This window comes from Fusarium redolens (genome assembly GCF_020744475.1).
Source record: "Fusarium redolens strain MPI-CAGE-AT-0023 chromosome Unknown BKA55scaffold_19, whole genome shotgun sequence".
Classification (NCBI taxonomy): Eukaryota; Fungi; Ascomycota; class Sordariomycetes; order Hypocreales; family Nectriaceae; genus Fusarium; species Fusarium redolens.
Window position 1 is genome coordinate 926129 of NW_025763682.1, and position 17409 is coordinate 943537.

At 44.3% G+C, this 17409-nt stretch overlaps 8 protein-coding genes across 8 annotated transcripts; 2 read left to right on the forward strand and 6 right to left on the reverse strand.

Annotated features, from left to right (window-relative positions):
* Nucleotides 1-78: 78 nt before the first annotated feature.
* Nucleotides 79-789, reverse strand: BKA55DRAFT_523698 (phosphoenolpyruvate phosphomutase-domain-containing protein; the record flags this gene model as incomplete). The annotated part of the gene is made up of 2 exons (XM_046188660.1): nt 79-481; nt 533-789. 2 exons carry the CDS (start codon nt 787-789, stop codon nt 79-81), a joined length of 660 nt encoding a protein of 219 aa, XP_046044065.1.
* A 2506-nt stretch (nt 790-3295) lies between these two features.
* BKA55DRAFT_581072 (uncharacterized protein) lies at nt 3296-5074 on the reverse strand. The gene is made up of 6 exons (XM_046194021.1): nt 4792-5074; nt 4697-4722; nt 4613-4649; nt 4109-4562; nt 3670-4060; nt 3296-3614 (listed from the first exon to the last, which is right to left on the reverse strand). Exons 1-6 carry the CDS (start codon nt 4979-4981, stop codon nt 3570-3572), a joined length of 1143 nt encoding a protein of 380 aa, XP_046044066.1. The 5' UTR covers nt 4982-5074; the 3' UTR covers nt 3296-3569.
* Nucleotides 5075-5995: 921 nt separating this feature from the next.
* Nucleotides 5996-8748, forward strand: BKA55DRAFT_653533 (uncharacterized protein). Its single transcript, XM_046197373.1, has 4 exons — nt 5996-6875; nt 6922-7399; nt 7446-7969; nt 8026-8748. Exons 1-4 carry the CDS (start codon nt 6433-6435, stop codon nt 8510-8512), a joined length of 1932 nt encoding a protein of 643 aa, XP_046044067.1. The 5' UTR covers nt 5996-6432; the 3' UTR covers nt 8513-8748.
* A 2612-nt stretch (nt 8749-11360) lies between these two features.
* On the forward strand, nt 11361-12707 carry BKA55DRAFT_523555 (fungal-specific transcription factor domain-containing protein; the record flags this gene model as incomplete). Its single annotated transcript, XM_046188649.1, is given in 2 exon segments — nt 11361-11558; nt 11571-12707. 2 exon segments carry the CDS (start codon nt 11361-11363, stop codon nt 12705-12707), a joined length of 1335 nt encoding a protein of 444 aa, XP_046044068.1.
* A 66-nt stretch (nt 12708-12773) lies between these two features.
* BKA55DRAFT_523535 (uncharacterized protein) lies at nt 12774-13873 on the reverse strand (the record flags this gene model as incomplete). The annotated part of the gene is made up of 4 exons (XM_046188643.1): nt 12774-13038; nt 13087-13431; nt 13503-13726; nt 13778-13873. Coding segments are annotated over 4 exons (930 nt in total), but the record flags the coding sequence as incomplete, so codon positions are not given.
* A 494-nt stretch (nt 13874-14367) lies between these two features.
* On the reverse strand, nt 14368-14934 carry BKA55DRAFT_544739 (uncharacterized protein; the record flags this gene model as incomplete). Its single annotated transcript, XM_046190751.1, has 2 exons — nt 14368-14583; nt 14623-14934. The coding sequence occupies 2 exons, from the start codon at nt 14932-14934 to the stop codon at nt 14368-14370; spliced, it is 528 nt and encodes a 175-aa protein (XP_046044070.1).
* A 664-nt stretch (nt 14935-15598) lies between these two features.
* Nucleotides 15599-16279, reverse strand: BKA55DRAFT_523648 (uncharacterized protein; the record flags this gene model as incomplete). Its single annotated transcript, XM_046188657.1, has 2 exons — nt 15599-15900; nt 15958-16279. The coding sequence occupies 2 exons, from the start codon at nt 16277-16279 to the stop codon at nt 15599-15601; spliced, it is 624 nt and encodes a 207-aa protein (XP_046044071.1).
* Nucleotides 16280-16454: 175 nt separating this feature from the next.
* BKA55DRAFT_523541 (uncharacterized protein) lies at nt 16455-16661 on the reverse strand (the record flags this gene model as incomplete). The annotated part of the gene is made up of 1 exon (XM_046188645.1): nt 16455-16661. One exon carries the CDS (start codon nt 16659-16661, stop codon nt 16455-16457), a length of 207 nt encoding a protein of 68 aa, XP_046044072.1.
* Nucleotides 16662-17409: the final 748 nt, after the last annotated feature.

The following is a 17409-nucleotide window of genomic DNA, read 5'->3' on the forward strand; positions in this document are numbered from 1 at the left end:
TTGGCCTCCTGTACACACTACGTCTATAGCTCTGTACTTATAGATCGAATATTTCAACAAGTAGGTTCCTTATACATACTACTTCTTCAGAATGTTCTCAGCTTCCTCCTTTAGCTTCTCCATGGCTTTTAATTGTAGAGTCAGGCCAATACTGATCCTCGCCACCCCAATATCAGCTAATTCCGGGATCGTCAGCCCGTCAGGCGACAATTTGAGCAAAACGTTAAGACGCCCATCAAAAGCCGTAGTCGCACCAGCAGCCAGATATCGCTGCCCGCGTTGTATAACTTCTTCCAACTCTCCCCTGTGTAGGAATGTATCGAATCTCGCGTTGACTACGAAATCGGCCACTCCAGCAGATTGAGCGACATCCATGACTCTCCTGATTCTGGAGGCTGCTTCATCCAAGCTGTACATCTTCTTTGTGGTGTTATTGTAATCTTCGAGATTGGTTCCAGCAACACCTACTTGTAGTAGTTGTCTGACACCGTCCTCGAGTCGGCCGCAGTAGCCATCTTGGAAGTCAACAGACAATGGTTTCTGAAAGTCTTTGATTACAGAGGCTATGCGAGTTGCCGCTGCTATATTGATTTCCATTGTCAAATCGTCGTCCCCTAAGCCCGCCGCCGCTGCAACAGCATGACCAGCAGTTGCGAGTGCTTTCGCCGATGGCAGTGATACTATGGCCTTGGCTGAGGCGGCGTCATGGATGTTGGTGAATACCACGGGGGAATGTGGTTGATGAAGATCCTCCAATATGTTGGAGGGTGAATTTAGCAATTTAGCCATGGTGAACAAGATAGTGATATAATAGGTAGCGAACTGTATAGCCTGTGTCCCTATATAAGACTTTACAAAGAGTGATTGTTCAGGTATATATACGTAGCGAAACAGTTGCATGTGAATATCATACCATCGAATAGACAAAATGATGACTGCAGGATGGCTGCGGTATCTCACCGTCAGTCGATGATGGATTCGTGGCAGCCCCGCCTATTACTCATCCTCGGGGTGTCAGAAGACTCAAGGCGGAAAAATAAACTAGTTAAAGTGTATGCTAAGTTTACACTAAACTATGCTAAGCTTACCTAGATATTTTTATCACTTAGGATTGAGGTCTAAAGTTTTCTTCCCCTAGCTATGTAACGTATGTGGAGAGTGGTATGGGTAGTTTCCATGTCACCTTTATCTGGTATAGCCTAGTAAGGCAAGCTCATTATCACATCTCTCTTCCTACTTAGGTTGCAAGCTTATCAGCAGCCGTTGCAATTAATAAGACTCATATACTACTGGAATGTCGTTCACTCTGTTGTCACCCTTATGCAAAACATATAGTCGCCATTAATAATACATTGCGGAAGCTTCTAGTCTCGTTAAAGGACACTCATAGGTGCAGGAGCTCAATCATAATGAGAAAATTAATTTAGTAGAAATATGGACACTAAACTCTATTCCACTAGTAAGGCCATAAGAATATATATAAACAATAATTCATGTGCCAAGAGAGAAACTTAAGGTTCAAAAATTCACAGTTAAATTGCAAAATCGATCGTTTCAGAAGATTGCAAAACTCAATCCATTCAAGTCACCATTCATTCCTTTCAAGTATTCAAAGGAGGCAATCCCAGAGACGTCAGAGTAGCCCAAACAAATTATTTGAAATTTAAGGTTCAGCTCATGACCCAGATCAGAGCAGTAATCATGAAGCAAATAACTGCTAGTAGATGGAATGTAGTATACAAACCAGAGTGGGAAAATACGATTGCAAAGAAATTAAGATTAGCATTGAAAGTAGCTTTTCAAAATAATACAAGGTTTAAGTTAGCCAACATAATATATACGTGAATTCTCTACCTTTGGGAGCAATTATTCCACATTCAATATCTGATGCTAGGAAGCAACATTGCTTCGTCTATTAATATTCTCCTAGAAGCTTTATTAGTGGCTAATATTGAGAAGCAAGCATGTTGATTGACCAGGGCAGAATTAAAGTCAAAGAGCTGCTTTGCCCAAAGACCGGCCTATTGTCATCGTCGATGAGTAGTGGGACGCGGAGGACTAACAAACCGTGCAAGTGGAATTAGTTCATTGCATTATACGGTAGCAAGATGCCAAATGCCTTTACTCCAAGTAAAAGAAACACCTGGCCCAAAACGAGTACGAAAGGAAGGCCTCAAATAGCAACATCCAAACCTCTTGGTCGAATATGTCACAAACCTATTCGTACTAGTGGTGAGTCCATAGGATATTAGTGCTAAATCTAGCCAGTATTATATTAAGATCAATCCTTGAGTAAAAAGGGTTATACTGGACCTACTCATTCATTAACACTATGTTCGCTCGTGTACCGAAGCGGCAATAGCATCCCAAATCCTCTTTATGCCATTCTTCTCTTCTCCCTGGCCCTTTCTTAAAGTAAAAATGTCACAGCATTCAAAGAGACTTTGCGACGGATGACAAAGGCTTCTTGGCACTTGGTATCTGTGGCCTGCTAGCCGGTTGGTAATAACCCTATGTAAAGTGCCTTGCGTTGACTGTAGTGACGTGGGAGGTAATTTCGATCGGGCAATGGGCAACTGTGCTTTAAACTCTGCTGGAAATCCTGTTTATATAGTGCTAATGACTTAACGCCGGGAATATTTCCACCTGAAGTTGTTGGTTCTACTTTATATCTAACGAGAATGCATGTTTGTGAAGAGAAAAGAAAATGAGAAGTGTGCAGGCGGCTAGACAAAGAGAGGGAAAACGGCGGAGCAAGGATTTTGCGGCATAGCTTCATAATCTAAACATCCGCCATTTTGATTCATTACGACATATCGTTTACATCGCTTGCCAATATCTGGGCAAACTGCAGTCATGGAGCGTCTCAGTATAGCTTAGCGCTTTCTAGATGAGCTTGAGAAATTGAAAGGATTACTACGCGCGGGCTGGTAGCAGTGAAACATCCCAAGGCCTGAAAATGTCGGCAACTATATGTTCCCGGTGACATGTATATCGATGATTCACCCTGGCGTAAATAGTGCTCATCTCTTTCTATTTTTTTTTTACCAAGAGGTTATTGGCTATAAGGATAGGAGCAGATGAAAGCCGTCAACATATGTCCCGTTTATGACATAGGCAAGATAATGGCTGATGATATTACACCTGCTGATGGAGTGGACCCAGAGTCAATGAACCCTATGCCGAATATTTCACTAGTGAGCCATCTTGTTGCGACGATTGTCCAGTGCGCGAGCCGTGGCCAAGGTGATCCTTTATATCATCTTGTTTAAAACATAATTAATATTAATCCATTTTATAACATAGGGGTCCTCCTTTATTTACTGTGGCACATCTATATCCTGTAATTAGCCTGCAACCTTAACCCTACTTAGGTTCACAGGTTTTTCAACTTAAAGAACCCATAGATTGCTGGTCGGGTCTTTAATCCTGAGGCGTAATAAAAATACAATTATATGCCAGTTAACATCTATATATACCTTGTAATGCTCTAACTACCCAGACTCTAGGCTGTTTTTCCCTCTGCTATTCAAGGTAGTACAAGATCTCTCAAGCCTTTAACCTCCCTATTAGTGTCTGTCTATCGAATGTGACTCGTCATATTTGACATCCACCTGTACATAGTCAGTAAACAAATAATAAAAAGCGATGTTTATAAGGTCGACTTACAGCAGTCGTCCGGAGGATGCCATTGTATGTCATAATCTCCTCCTCACTTCCATTAGGTGAGTATCCACGAATCTCAGTCTGTGTTCTGCTTCGATGCATATCCTTTAGATGAAACGACGTGACTCCAGCAGTACCGGCTCCATGGCGGCTACTATTTCCATAGGCACTTGGTGTGTTATACTTTCCAGCGTCATTAGTACTTGTTCCAGAAAATAGACGAGGAAACATTTTGCGAAACAGTGGACGCAGAGCTGGACCGCAACAAGCCATAATAGCGAGATTGACTTCGATACTGCTCAGAGTATCACCCAGCGAGTGCCTTGAGTCATATCCTTTGATGTAAAACTTCTTGTACAGTTCGATCACACGAAGAATAGCGACAATAGTCACTCTGACCAAGGGTTAGTAATTGTGAATTAGGTACTGGCTAAGTACTTACACGCCGCCCATAAGAAATACCATAATCAAACCCAGCTTTGCAGCGACCCGCATCTTGAGACCCAAGAAAATCCAAAATGGAATCAAAAGAACAAGAATATCTGTAATGATTGTGATAATGGCTGATGAGATATAGAACGCTGGTCCATTAATCTGACGTTCTGGCTTTATAGATAGGTCCCAAAAAGCATTAATGGGAATGGTTTGGAATACCACGGTTAAGAAGATTGCAATCATCAGCGCGATATTAAATGCATTCAGGCCATAGATGGTCCATTTAATACTGCGATTATGGCCCCCAAGGCGAAGAAGGAAGAAAAGAACTGATGACTTAATAAGTGCCAGGATAGGGTTATAAAGGACCTGCATTATCCAGTTATAAAATAAAACAGGCTCGACATTATACGACTTTGGGAGATCTTTGGTATAGAAGCCGACATAATTGTATCGCAAGACTATCAAAGATGAGTGCCCAGTCTTGGGATGTGTCGCATGCAGCACTTACAGTAGTAATATGGAACATGTAGGCCGATAGAGAATAGCTATCTTGATTGGTTATCAGGGCAATCCATCAGCGCGGTAATCTTACCATTGCGACCGTGACGAGCCAATCATCTATGACAAGTCAGTCAGACCAATAATCTCACCTGAGGCCGTACACATGCAGCATTGTCATGAACTCACCGATACCAATTTGCTTCTTACTGAATCTGGAGTACATGCGGGCACCCCATGTGACGAAAGCAAGAGAGGTCATGAGAAAAATAATCGCAATTCCAGTTTGCTGTTTCGCTGTCGTTGGCATTTCCGAGAGCGGCACATAACCACGTCGGAAGACCATGTTGACAGCTGTGCCGCTGTCATTTTGTTCCATTTTGGAAGCCTCACAAGAAAATTGATAGAAAGAAGGATATCATCAGCCGTGGGAATTACTATATAAGTTGATACAACAAGTGCGTGGAAGCCATCTCGCCAGTAATATGGCATTCCAAACGCCTTCCACGCCGGCAGCGATATAGCGCGATGACATTCATTACCAAGGGTCTGCTTCATCATCAACAAGGGTCAAACTCTAAATAAAATGTCATCCGACCACATTAATTCCACCACCATAAGCCCTAGTCGGTTATTGTAGGGATTCTACTGGGTTGGACTTTTGGCTGTCCTGTCTAGTGTTCTTTAGCGACCTCCGCCGCAGCCACAGCTGGAACCGGGATGAGTTGATTCTAGAAGTTAGTCACCACACTGTTACATCAGGGAATTTATCCGGAACAGGGGACAGATTCTAGGCCTTCGTTGTGGCGCGGAGAGAATCCTTTCTTGTATCTTCACCATCTTCGCAATTAAAAGTTAGAATCATTAGCTCGTAAAAGTTTTCAGCTCGGAGCTAATAGCGAAATAATAAAAAGTCATTACAACATCGTAATTCATAACTCTAGAAGTACTGACTCGGCCCCTCCCCACCTCGGGTGTCCCGCGCGATCTGAATGGCCCGCCGGAGTATGGTTGTTTCTCCGCCCCTCCGCCTCTGTTGCCGATGCCTTCAACGGGAGCCGGCTCCAGGATTTCATCTTTAGATCCCTGAGCTAGTTTACCCCCACCAACCGGATGAGATTCCAGTGTCTTGGCTGCTTGGCATCTCAACACCCTGAAAGTTTAAGCACTAAATCTCTCACGGGGGCTGGTCGACCCTCAGGCCTCAGGGTTCAACCAATGTCTGGACGATGAACATCTTCTTCCCTCTGCGAGATTAACTTCAAGATAAATTAAACTATCGGATGAAATCGTGAACTCTAATACATCTCAGGATATAGCTTATAAATCCTATACTAAGCCCTTAATTAGTTCTATATAAAGTTAGTGTTCCTAAATGCAATTTCTCGGGGACGACTAGGTTCTTATCGCATCTTCTCGTCTATATCCTGGCCTCAGTCTCTGGTGGAGCCGAAACCGATGTGCGGAAAATCTGCACGACGCAGGGGTTTCTGCGTGCCGAGATATCCACCTCAGGGTTCCTTCACTCTAGCTGCATAAGCTTAGGGTCCTACCAACGGTGAGAATTAATAGTTCTGGAAAATATTGCAATACAAGACCCTAGATAGTGCATTTCTTCACCCATGAAGCCTTTATCCAACTGAATGTTGCATTACCGAGACGCGCTATAGGAGCTTATAATGCATTGACAAACGGTATTTGTTATCCGCTTTATACTTATATATATAGAGTTCCAGTTTAGTCAAGGACTGTTTCGTGTGGTCACTTGCATACTGTCACCTTCCTCCTATCGATCTCCTGCTGTCCCTCGCACTCCAAAACAACAGCGCCATGCAGATCACGCCCAGCCTTTTGGGCAGCCTCCTCGCCCTCCTGGTCTCTCAGAGCGGCGCAGCTTACGCTGCTGACTCGGAGCAGACCAGTGAAGTCGGCGAGGCTGTCAAGGGTGATTACCTGGCTGAGGAGGCATTTCAGCTTACGGACGCCTCACTTCCCCAGATTGATGACATCGATCCCGATCATGCCTCGCTTTTCTACCCTGAGAATGCATCCAAGCGTCGAAGTCTAAGTTCTCGTACTGCGACGAAATGCAAGACTTTCCCTGGAGACTTTCTCTGGCCGAAGGAGCCTGTCTGGAAGTTACTTGACTTGATCACTGGTGGCGCTCTTGTCAAGACTGTTCCCATTGCAGCGTCATGCTACGACAACCTTGGTGTTTACGATAAGGCTCGATGCCGTTATGTCGTCGACAATTGGTCCAACTCTTCTCTCCAGTAAGTCCGCCACATACTCCCCTAATCTGTAGCTAACCTTGTCAAGTATCGCCGACCCAACCTCAGTGATGTGGCCCCTATACCAAGGTCGCACATGCCAACCGGGTGAGAAGGTTGAAGGTAATTGCACCCTTGGTGGCTACCCTTCCTACGTCGTCGATGCGCAGAACGTCGCCCACCTACAATTGGCTGTCAACCTTGCCCGGTCGCTCAACATGCGACTCGTCATTAAGAACACTGGCCACGACTTTAATGGACGATCTGCTGGTGCCGGTGCCTTGTCGATCTGGACCCATCGCTTCAAGGGTATCCAGTTCTACAAGAGCTACAAGACCAAGTCTTACAGTGGACCTGCCCTTAAGGTTGGAGCTGGTGTCATTGGCGCTGAGCTTTATGAGGCGGCTGATAAATATGGTGTCACTGCTGTTGGAGGTGAAGGCATGAGCGTGGGCTTTGCGGGAGGATACCTTGCTGGTGGTGGACACTCGCCTATGTCCCCCCTCTATGGAATGGGTGCCGATCAGGTAAGAACCTTGGCATAGACTTGGATAACACACTGACACGACATAGATCCTCAGCATCGACGTCGTCACTGCAGATGGGCAATTTGTTACCGCCAACCAGGAAGAGAATACCGACCTATTCTGGGCCCTCAGCGGTGGTGGTGGGAGCACATACGGTGTCGTGACTTCATATACTGTCAAGGCATTCCCCAAGATCAATGCTTCTATCATGACATTCTCTTTCGGCACTAGCGAAACGGTCTCCTATGATACCTTCTGGATGGCTGTAAGAGCTTACTGGAAGGCTATTCCTACTTTTAATGATGCAGGTAACTACGAGTACTGGGGTGTCTTTCATGGAGAAGGCGATGCACTCATCTTTTCTTTCTTCCCTTGGTTTGCGCCTAACCATACTCTTGCTGAGTTGAAGGCTTTGACTGCACCTCTTTTCATGATCTGGAAGGACCTTGGTATTGAGTTTGATGTTGTCGAGTCTGAGCATGATAGTTACTATGGAGCTTGGTCGGCTGGTTTCCCTCGTGAGGTTGTTGGTGGTGCCAAGACCAAGACTGCTGGTCGTCTCTTCCCTACGTAAGGACTCCCTTTACATTGTTGCGTTGATTGAATCTAACCGTTTCCTTCTTTAGTGAGAACCTCGTAGACCCAGCCAAGTTTGAGAAGACCTTTGACGCACTCAAGAGCCTTTCTGATAAGGGTGGACAGATCATTGGCTTCGGTATTACTGGAGGACCGGGCCCTTACCCAGATAACGCTGTCAACCCTGCATGGCGAGGTGCTGCCATGTGGGCCATCTCTGTCATTGACTTCCCTGAGGGCAGCTCATGGGATGTTGTTGCTGAGAAGAGCAAGACATTGACAAATGATTGGATGAAGCCATGGAGGGATGTGACACCCGGCGGTGGTGCGTACGCCTCTGAGGCTGATGTGACTGAGCCCAACTTCCAGCAGTCCTTCTATGGTGCTGCTAAGTATAAGAAGCTTCTTGCCATCAAGGATAAGGTCGATCCTAATGGTCTGTTCTATGCGCTTCAGGGTGTTGGTAGCGAGCGATGGTATGTCACGGACCAAGTTCCTGGTGTGCCTACCCAGAATGGTCGTCTCTGCAGGGTATAGACCCCCGACATGCGAATTGGGCTCCCCCCAGGCTTGAGTCCCGGAGAGACTTATTGGAATTCACGCGGGCAGTTGACAGAGGCATTTTATTTTGTTAAAATTTAATAATAACGATGTATCTAGCTATATATATATATAAGACGATAGAGAAGAAAGAAATCAGTAGATTAGTACCTATAAAATTATTTTTCTTCATCATCGGTCAAGGAACATGCAGAGGAAAGCATATAACTGGTTATAAAGATGAAAACATGGTCTGAGCTTAGAGAGGCTGCTTACAAAATATTATTACATCTTAGTCACTTGGTCTCGAGCTTGAGCCAATGAAAGGAAGGTTTAGACTGGTCTGTATCCTGGTAGGCTCTACAGCGATATCCTAAACAAGGTAAGTCTCGTTTTGCCCATAGAACTGGCCAAGTAAGTAGTTAAGCAAGCACTATTAAGACTAAATAACCAAATACTTACAGATATTAGTATATTTTATATAAACTAGACTTTTTTACCCTATATAGCATAAGTTTATAATATAATATATATAATTTTAAGGGGCTACTAGGTTTACAAAGAGATTATTATATATCCTTCATTACCAAGCTTACTCTTCTATTGCGATTGCTTGTTGCGATTATTCTTTACTTTTACCCTAGATTGCCGTATTTTATCTGGCGGCCCTGAGATAGTAAGTACCAGGTTGGCTTCTTATTTGCTTTTTTGCCATCAGCTCACAAACTCTCAGCAGGCGCTTCTGCCCCTCCGAAACCATATCGATATTGTCTTTCGGACTTGCTCTTCACGAAAGGTATATTCGCAATTTAATAGGGCCGTATGGCTGGTGAAGAGCCTTTAGCTATTATTATTTATTAGAATCTGTTTATACTATCTATGACTTGTCAAGGAAAGGAAAGAGAATTCTAGATGCGAGATTTTAATTGCAGTAATAAAGCAAGCTGGCCGTGACGGTTGGGTCTAATGGTGTTAAACTAAGCCGTGCTAGTTTTATTATTGGCAGATAGTATAGGGTGTATACTAAGCGTTATTAAAGTATTATATCTCTTAATAGTAGATTTAATATATATTAAGTTTAATTAATATAAAGAAGTAATATTAATAACTAGTACGCTAGAATTTATAAAAGTACTAATAAATATAATTTATATATTTATAATAACTTATAAAAGTAAGTTAGTACTTATATATAAGTTATAAGTTTTATTATAAGTCTTATTAAGCAGCTTATAATAGAAATAAGGAGAGAGCGTAAGTTATTAGTTAATTGGGGAAAATTTGTGGGGTATACGTAACATAGCCGCGAGGATCATAACACTGGCAGGCTGATATACTGCCCTCTGTGTAACTGCATAAGAAAAACAGGTACTTATAGAGCTAAGCAAATAGGACTAGACAGAAACTCGGATATAGGCGCTGTATCTGTAAATGTTCTGTTATCCCTGCGTGGTTATGCCTCAGAGTTAACTAATATACAGGCAGTAATCGAAGACTGGCAAATCAGATCCCCCTATTCATGGTTATCAACCTGCAACTAACATAGCTTCGCCTTATATTAATTGCATAAAACTCCAATTAGAGTTTTTTCTCTAGTTATCTTAGTGAGGTAAAGTAATAGCTAACCTTCTGCCGATTAGACTTTATACGGCCTTACGGAAGATACGCCAGCGTATCGATGCGCCGTTGTCCTGGATCCTGTGAACAAATTTACCTATTTCGAGATCGAATGGAGCCATGAAAAGATATGGATCGCCGAGGCAAAGCGAGTGGTGCAGGATGTGTATGCACGCTACGAGGAAGCGGCTGCGGAAGTAGATATTGAGGTTACTTCCGAAAGCGATACGGCGCTTGATCTTTTCCAGAAGCTCGTAAGCGTTGTCAGCGGCTCGCCGCTACTACAGCGTCTATTACGCGAGGAAGGAAGTGTACAAAACTTACCTCTGAGCTTGATGAGTTTATGGCTAGGGCTTATAAGGCCGATCTGAACGTCGAGGACCCTCTGGAGTGATGGGTTCACCATGCATCTAGGTACCCTGTCCTCTCCAAGATGGCGTTTTATTTGTTCAGTTGTCCGGCAATGAGCTCTGAGTGTGAGCGCGTATTCTCACAAACGAAGAAGGTCATCACAGATGAATGAAATCGCCTCAATCCAGACACTGTGGCCGCGATGGAATGCCAAAAGCACCTTCTTCGAACCGGTATGCTTTCACAAATCCATCATAGATTCCGAATCGGAAAATATCACCAAGTACTGTCAAGCAAGTAAGTAAAGTAAAGGATTCCCGTTAAGCAAGTAAAATAAAGGGGTAAATCTCTTATTTACATGCCTGTTGGACACACTGTAGTTACGTTAAGATTTGGTGTCATTTGTTAATTGCTCCAGAGTCAGATCTTCATATTAATAAATTAATTATAATTAAGATCTTACCTATATTTAAAGTAAAATAGCTATTTATGAATTCTTTAGTATTAAATTTATATTTAGTATAAATAGTAGTTTTAATACTTTTTTAAGTAATAATAGTATTTTTTAATTACTTTTTTAATTATTTATTATTTTTTATATTATAATTTATCCTTAGAGGATTAAGACTTTTATTTTACTTACTTATTATATATATTATCTTTAATTGTTTTCTTTTTTTTTTCCCCTTTTAAATAATAAAGATAATACTAAGCAGTTAAGGCACTTTAGCTATTAGCTAAGCCTAGCTTACTAAGTAAAGCTACTGCTATAAAATAGCACTTAAAATAAATATAATTAAATCCATTTATTTGCTAAATTCATATATTTACAGAAACACTAACATTACTAAAATAATTTCAAATACCTTAGACCCCTATGAAAGCAGCAGAGACATGCTGGACGTGTCGTCTCCGCCGAAAGAAGTGCAACAGAGCTCGCCCCATATGCGGTATTTGCGCTACCTTAGGAATTACCTGTTATAATGGCCCAGAGAAATCTGGTTGGATGGATGGCGCAGCTGAACAAAAGGCAATGGCGGAAACGATGAAGTGCCAAATTAAGAAGAGGTCAGAGGTTTGACGAGAGACACGAGGGATGTTGTCAGATCCTTTTGTTGTTACACTTCAACAAGACTATCAAATTGGGGCTGACACAACTGATACAACGGATCCATCCGCAGCTAATTCCCAACCACTAGTTCCCAGCATCAACACGCCCATCCCAAGTACCGCCGTGGCTCCGGCTTCAATCACTGCGTCAGTCTTGGACCTGACTCAGGAGCGCACCTGCGAGCGGTTTAACCCTTCTGATCCATCGTCAAGCAAAAACTGGGAGCTAGACTATATCATGATCTACCTCGATTATGTTTTCCCTTTGCTCTTCCCCTTTTACCGACCACCGTTGGTAGGTACCGGTCGCGCGTGGCTGTTGACATTCATACGGCAAAACGGTGCCGTCTTCCACTCCATCTTGAGCTTGAGCACATACTTTTTAACTATTGAGCTCAAGAACGTTGTTCCGGGAAAACACAGTTTCTGCAAATGGACTGTCTGGGAACAAACGCTCAAGCAAGCCGACTTATCATTCCAGATGATCCATAAAGAACTTGACGAGGTCAGCCAACGAGGTACGCAGCAGGGACTCATTGAAAAGGCTCGATTAATGGAAAGTATTATCCAGTTGCTCATGTTTGAGTCTTTCTTGGGCAAATCGACAAACTGGGAATTGCACCTGAAGCCGGCGATAACTCTGTTCAAAGACATCATAGGGGAATCTCCAGAGCAGAGTCTGTCGTCCGTTTTGCATGCCATGGCGTGGCCATCACGAGTTACGGGCTTTATTGGTCGACCGTTATGGAACACCGATCAAGCAGCCTTTCGCTTCTTTACCGCCGTGCTGGTCTACGTTGATATCGTAGCCAGTACGTCGGTTGGCTGGGAGCCCTTCTTGAAGGACTACCATACCCATCTCGTGACATCTGATAATGCGCATGATGTATCGGCGTGGCCCATCTGTGTGGCTGGCTGTCTTGCACTTGCCGACGACGAACAAAGGTTTCGTAAGAATCTCGCTAATATCAGCGACCAACAATCGTTGAATCTGTTTCGTGAGGCTGGTGAGATCATGGAGGCTGTATGGGAGAACAAGGACAAGGCGGGCCACAAGACATGGGATCTGGAGGATTGTCTGCAAATTTTAGGCCGGCAGGTTTCACTAGAATAAACAAATGAATAAAACACGAAATATGATTTTGAAGCCATCAAGACAGTATACATGCTCAGGAGCGATTCACTTGTTCCTCCAAAGGTTCAACATGTCCTCAATAGTTGTCGTCTTGATGTCGGGAAACTTTGCATTCAAGATATTTTCCTTTGGAAAATCAAACAATCCATCGATCGCATACAAACTATAAGTAGCGAAGCTGACCTGGAGAATCCTTTTTGGAACCACAGAGTACGACTCAACATATGCCGGCAGTTCCGTCATTTCTCCCCGTTGAAGCTTCTCGACGCTATCGTATGCGACATTAAACTCAGGCCCTATTCGGAGGCCTCTTAGTATAACATTGACGAGAACAACAACAATAACGACAGGGCTTTACCCCCCTGTTATCTTCTCTGCCAACTTGACAATTTCATTAATTGTAACCTTGTCGCTACAACAGAACAAATCTTCGTCCCACTTAGGCAGGTCCAGTGCGGCAACGAGGAACTGTGCCATGTCGAAGCTGTAAGTGTAAGCAATGACATCGTGTCCTGACCCGTAAATAGCTGCTGCTTTGTTGGCCACGTCGACGTTGAGGGGGCGAAAAGGCAAGTAGCTCTTGATGTGCGGGATGCCGAAGCTGTCGGAAATCTGCCCAACGCGGATAGACGTCCATTCTAAGTCCGTCTGGCGCAGCTCCTTGGCTGTGCCGGCTCGATCGAGAATACGCCCAAATTGTTTCCTAAGTGGCCATTGTTTAGAACTCCACAGCGTATCCAGGATGTGTCAGTAGAATTATGGAGATGGGCTCACTCTTCTGGAATGGGAGCTGCATAGTCACTCGCGACGAAGCGCTTTGTTGGTCGTGATTTGCTAGCAGCCCTGACGAGATTGATCTCTGAAGGGCTAGACTCGTCATCTTTGACTAGGATAGCAGAGATTACTGTGTGAACGCCATTGCTTTCAAGAACATCAGCCACCGAGTCAATGTTATTATAGTCCGCGACAATAGTGTGAGTGTCGTGACCATTTGATGCCTGGGGATTTTGTTAACGAGCCGCCCTTAATTTTCCGTGAAGGGCAAGTACCTTGCGGGACAAAGAAATGACTTTGTGGTTTTGGTTCTGCTTCAAGACGTCGAGGATAGTCTTGCCAATGTGGCCAGTGGCTCCAGCGATTGCAACAGTGACCAAGATGGTAATGTTCAAAAAGAGATGGAGAATAGTCCGAGGAGGAGGGGAAATTGGCAATTTTTGCAACTGAAAATGGTATGAAGAATTTGAGACCTAATGCAGGGCTATTTGGTCCCTTTAAATACCTGATTTGTTCCTAGAAAAGGCCGACTGTGCCGTGATACCGACGTGATGTGATCGGCTGCTGCGCGCTGCTTCCCAACATGGAAGACCGCGCGCTAATTTCCTATTGGGGACATCTCGGCGCTCTACATAAACTTGCTTAGGTGACTGTATGTAATACTTAACCCTGAGCTCCACCAGTAGACGAAACGCAGTCCGTTAGCCGAGCACCATATCCGAGAAGAGGAAAGACAAGACCAAATGAACACCTGATTTTCTATCTAAAGCAGCGAAGGAAGTCGGTCTCTTGTTCTTATCCCCACTGCAGATCGTCTAGGCAGCACGATAACGCCTGCGATTTAGAGTTCATGGTAACCATAAAGCTATTCATGATGGTCGTGATCCTTTTCCTTGACACTAGGGGCCTTGCTAGGGTCCAGTCTGCCATCTCTAAAAGGTGCTCCAAGATGACGTTCAAAGATCTTCCAGCCATCCGGCGTCATTCTAAGTTGATCAACGATCCTTCCAATCCACCAGATTGCCGGGAGGCCGTCCTCCCTAATGGCATCATGCCCATTTATAGCAGCCAGGTCGTCACCCTGCCACCCGTATCGAATAAGGAATTCCTAGTATCGGACAATCACACCTCCGTCTTGATCACGATCCACAACGTGGTTGGTGGCATGGCGGGAGACTCCGGGGATGAAAAATCCATACTTGTTCTCCAAGAAGTCCTTCATATTCTCGTGGCCGCGAACGACGCCATAAGTATGGTAGACGACAGCGTCGGGGAGGAATGTGTTTATCATTTTTTGATGGTCAAACTCTTCGAAGATGAGGTTATGCCGGTTGACGAAGTCAATTGCACTTGACCTCTCCTCGCTGGTCACATCATCAAGGGTAGCGCCAGGGATAGGAGGGTAGCGCCCATTAGTAATAAAGGAAGACATAATGTTAAATTTGTGACGAGGTAAAGAGATTAGATTTTACAATGGCTCGAAATAAACTCTGTTGAAGATCTCAACTACCTACGTCTTGATATTTTTTATAATTATTACTTACTTACTATTAGAAATAGTAATTAATTATAATTTAAGTATTTAATAACCAGGAACAGTATTATATTACTAAACTTGGCTGAATTATATAACAAGCCCGCGGACCAGTTCGTATTAGTTATAAGATTGAATGCCAACAGCAGTTGAATGGCCGCACCATAATTGTAAACTAAGCGGGTTGCTAAACGACGCCGGGGATTTGGCTGACAACAGGCACGTGGGTGAGGGGGATCCTAACGAATATTCCTTTCAAGTTAGCGATCTCAGGCTGGGCGACTTTTCTTCTCGTGGTAATTCGGGACCCATGGTCTTTGACCATTAGGCTCTGCTATTCTATATGCAACATGCTCTTTATATATCTTTTAAAAGTAAGTATATAGTATATTATTTCTTTTATAATATCAATTTCAAACACTTTTACTATTCTTGCTGTAGATATTGCCCCATTTTTCCATCCTTAAGGTGACAGTGCGCACCACATACTGTTCGGGCCGTAACCTGACGGACTAAGATGGCTCATCTATGCCCAAACAAAAGTCTCGAGCCAACGAGGCCGTCAGCCAGATTTGAGTCTCAGGCGGTCAGATTTTGCAAACTCCAGCGGCCAGCTCATATATACATCGTAGTTAGAGGGCACATTTTCTGCGACTTCCAAAGCCCATGCCGAAACAATAACCCTCCGAAAGGGAAAAGATCCCATAATTGACGCCATCGCGACAGTCGCGACAATGTACTCGATGATGAAAAAGTGGGCTATAATGATTTGTGCAGTATAATTTCTTCGGTCGGTGAAATGCTTGAACTCGTCCTGTGCCAGCTCGCCAAACATCGCGTACACCCGGGCGGCTTCCGTAAATGCTGTCAAACACATTAGCAAAAGCAGTCGTGGAAGGGAGCGGAGCATGGTAGTTGTACCTTGTACGGGCGAACTTTTTGCGATTTCCAAAATCCTTTCCAGAATACCGAGGTATTTGACTTCTATAACGCTCTGACAAATCAGCCTCAGGCGCCTGACTGAGACCAACCCGTCACGTAGGATATCGGCTATTTCTTCAACAACATCTACAGGGTTAAGTGATAAGACGTGCTTGTTGTGACTCTCAGCGGTAAAGCCTTCAAACAGAGAATTCTCTAAGCGTGGAAGGATCGCGTCGGAAACTGCCATGCAGCCCCGGATCATGATAATGAACTCCACCATGCCTTCAAACATATAAGACGACTGGAAAACGAGAGTCATGACTGTGGCGATTCGGGCGTCTGCTTCAACCTTAGATTTGCATGGTTTGCTCAGGGCCTGATTTAGTAGCGTGATGGCGTGAACTCGATGGCTCAGTGCTTGTGCAATGTAGTCTGTGTCGCCACATAAAGACAGATGGGATGCCGCCAACCCGAGCATAGCATGTACCAGGAAATCAAACTGGGTGTTTTGTCAGGACATTGATATCTGAACATAGGGTAGAACTTACATTGTGAGACATAGCAGCAACTTCCTTCCAAACCGCCTCTCCCTTCAGAGGCATTGGGGGATAGGCATGGAAGACAAAGTGCTGATATAGCCGCAGATCTTCCATCGTGAATTGGGTAGGTGTCGACTGAAGTGGCCTGGCGGGTGCACCCATCATGATACGTCGCGTTGAGTACTCGCACTTCATGCCAAGACGCATGCAATTCTCACACTCGGGAAACGTCTCTGGGCATTTCACTCTGCGCCTCTTGCAGTTGATGCAACCATTTCTCGATTTTGTGTGTCCCTTTCGCGGGCCAGCTCTACCGCGGACGGTCCCCACGATTAAGCTAGTATCTGGCGACGAATCTGAGGACTTATTCGATTGCATCGTGTCTGATGTTGTCGACGATAAAACCGTTTGCATTGTGTGTTGCGTAACTTCGGAAGACGTGCTTATTCCCACGTGACTACTTGCTTACCTGGACTATCTGGTGCAAGCCTCCTACTTCTAGGTAAGATCGGAGTGATTCTTCTCCGCCCCGAAGGTGTTAAAGCGGGATTCAAAATAAAGCACGCAGCAAAGCATACATCACATATTAAGGACATTCATCCATGGATCGTCTCAGAGACCCACGGCTCTGAGCCCGGGAGCCCACCTCCTCCTAATCAGCGTGCATACCAAGGATTGCATGAATCTTGTCACGTGGGTTTGCTGAGATCGTGGCTCCACTCCCTAACAAACCGCGGGCTGGTTGGTGTTGGCATTGAGACTATTGGGCTTATCGATAAGCGATTGTTGGTCAAGCAATCTTACTTATTTAGGCACCGCTTTACCAATTACGCTGTAATTGCATTAACTTTTGTATATATAACTACCCTATAGATAGCCACGATATAATCTTAAATGCCAATGTAACCGT

What these genes read in the sequence shown, in the direction of transcription:
- BKA55DRAFT_581072 (XM_046194021.1), bottom strand. Translation starts at nt 4,981, where the DNA reads ATGGAACAAAATGACAGCGGCACAGCTGTCAACATGGTCTTCCGACGT. An exon ending in ACATGTTCCATATTACTACT is followed by an intron (nt 4,563 to 4,612) that starts GTAAGTGCTGCA and finishes CATCTTTGATAG; the next exon opens with TCTTGCGATACAATTATGTC. An exon ending in GCATCCTCCGGACGACTGCT is followed by an intron (nt 3,615 to 3,669) that starts GTAAGTCGACCT and finishes GACTATGTACAG; the next exon opens with GTGGATGTCAAATATGACGA.
- BKA55DRAFT_653533 (XM_046197373.1), top strand. Translation starts at nt 6,433, where the DNA reads ATGCAGATCACGCCCAGCCTTTTGGGCAGCCTCCTCGCCCTCCTGGTC. An exon ending in TGGTCCAACTCTTCTCTCCA is followed by an intron (nt 6,876 to 6,921) that starts GTAAGTCCGCCA and finishes AACCTTGTCAAG; the next exon opens with TATCGCCGACCCAACCTCAG. An exon ending in ATGGAATGGGTGCCGATCAG is followed by an intron (nt 7,400 to 7,445) that starts GTAAGAACCTTG and finishes GACACGACATAG; the next exon opens with ATCCTCAGCATCGACGTCGT.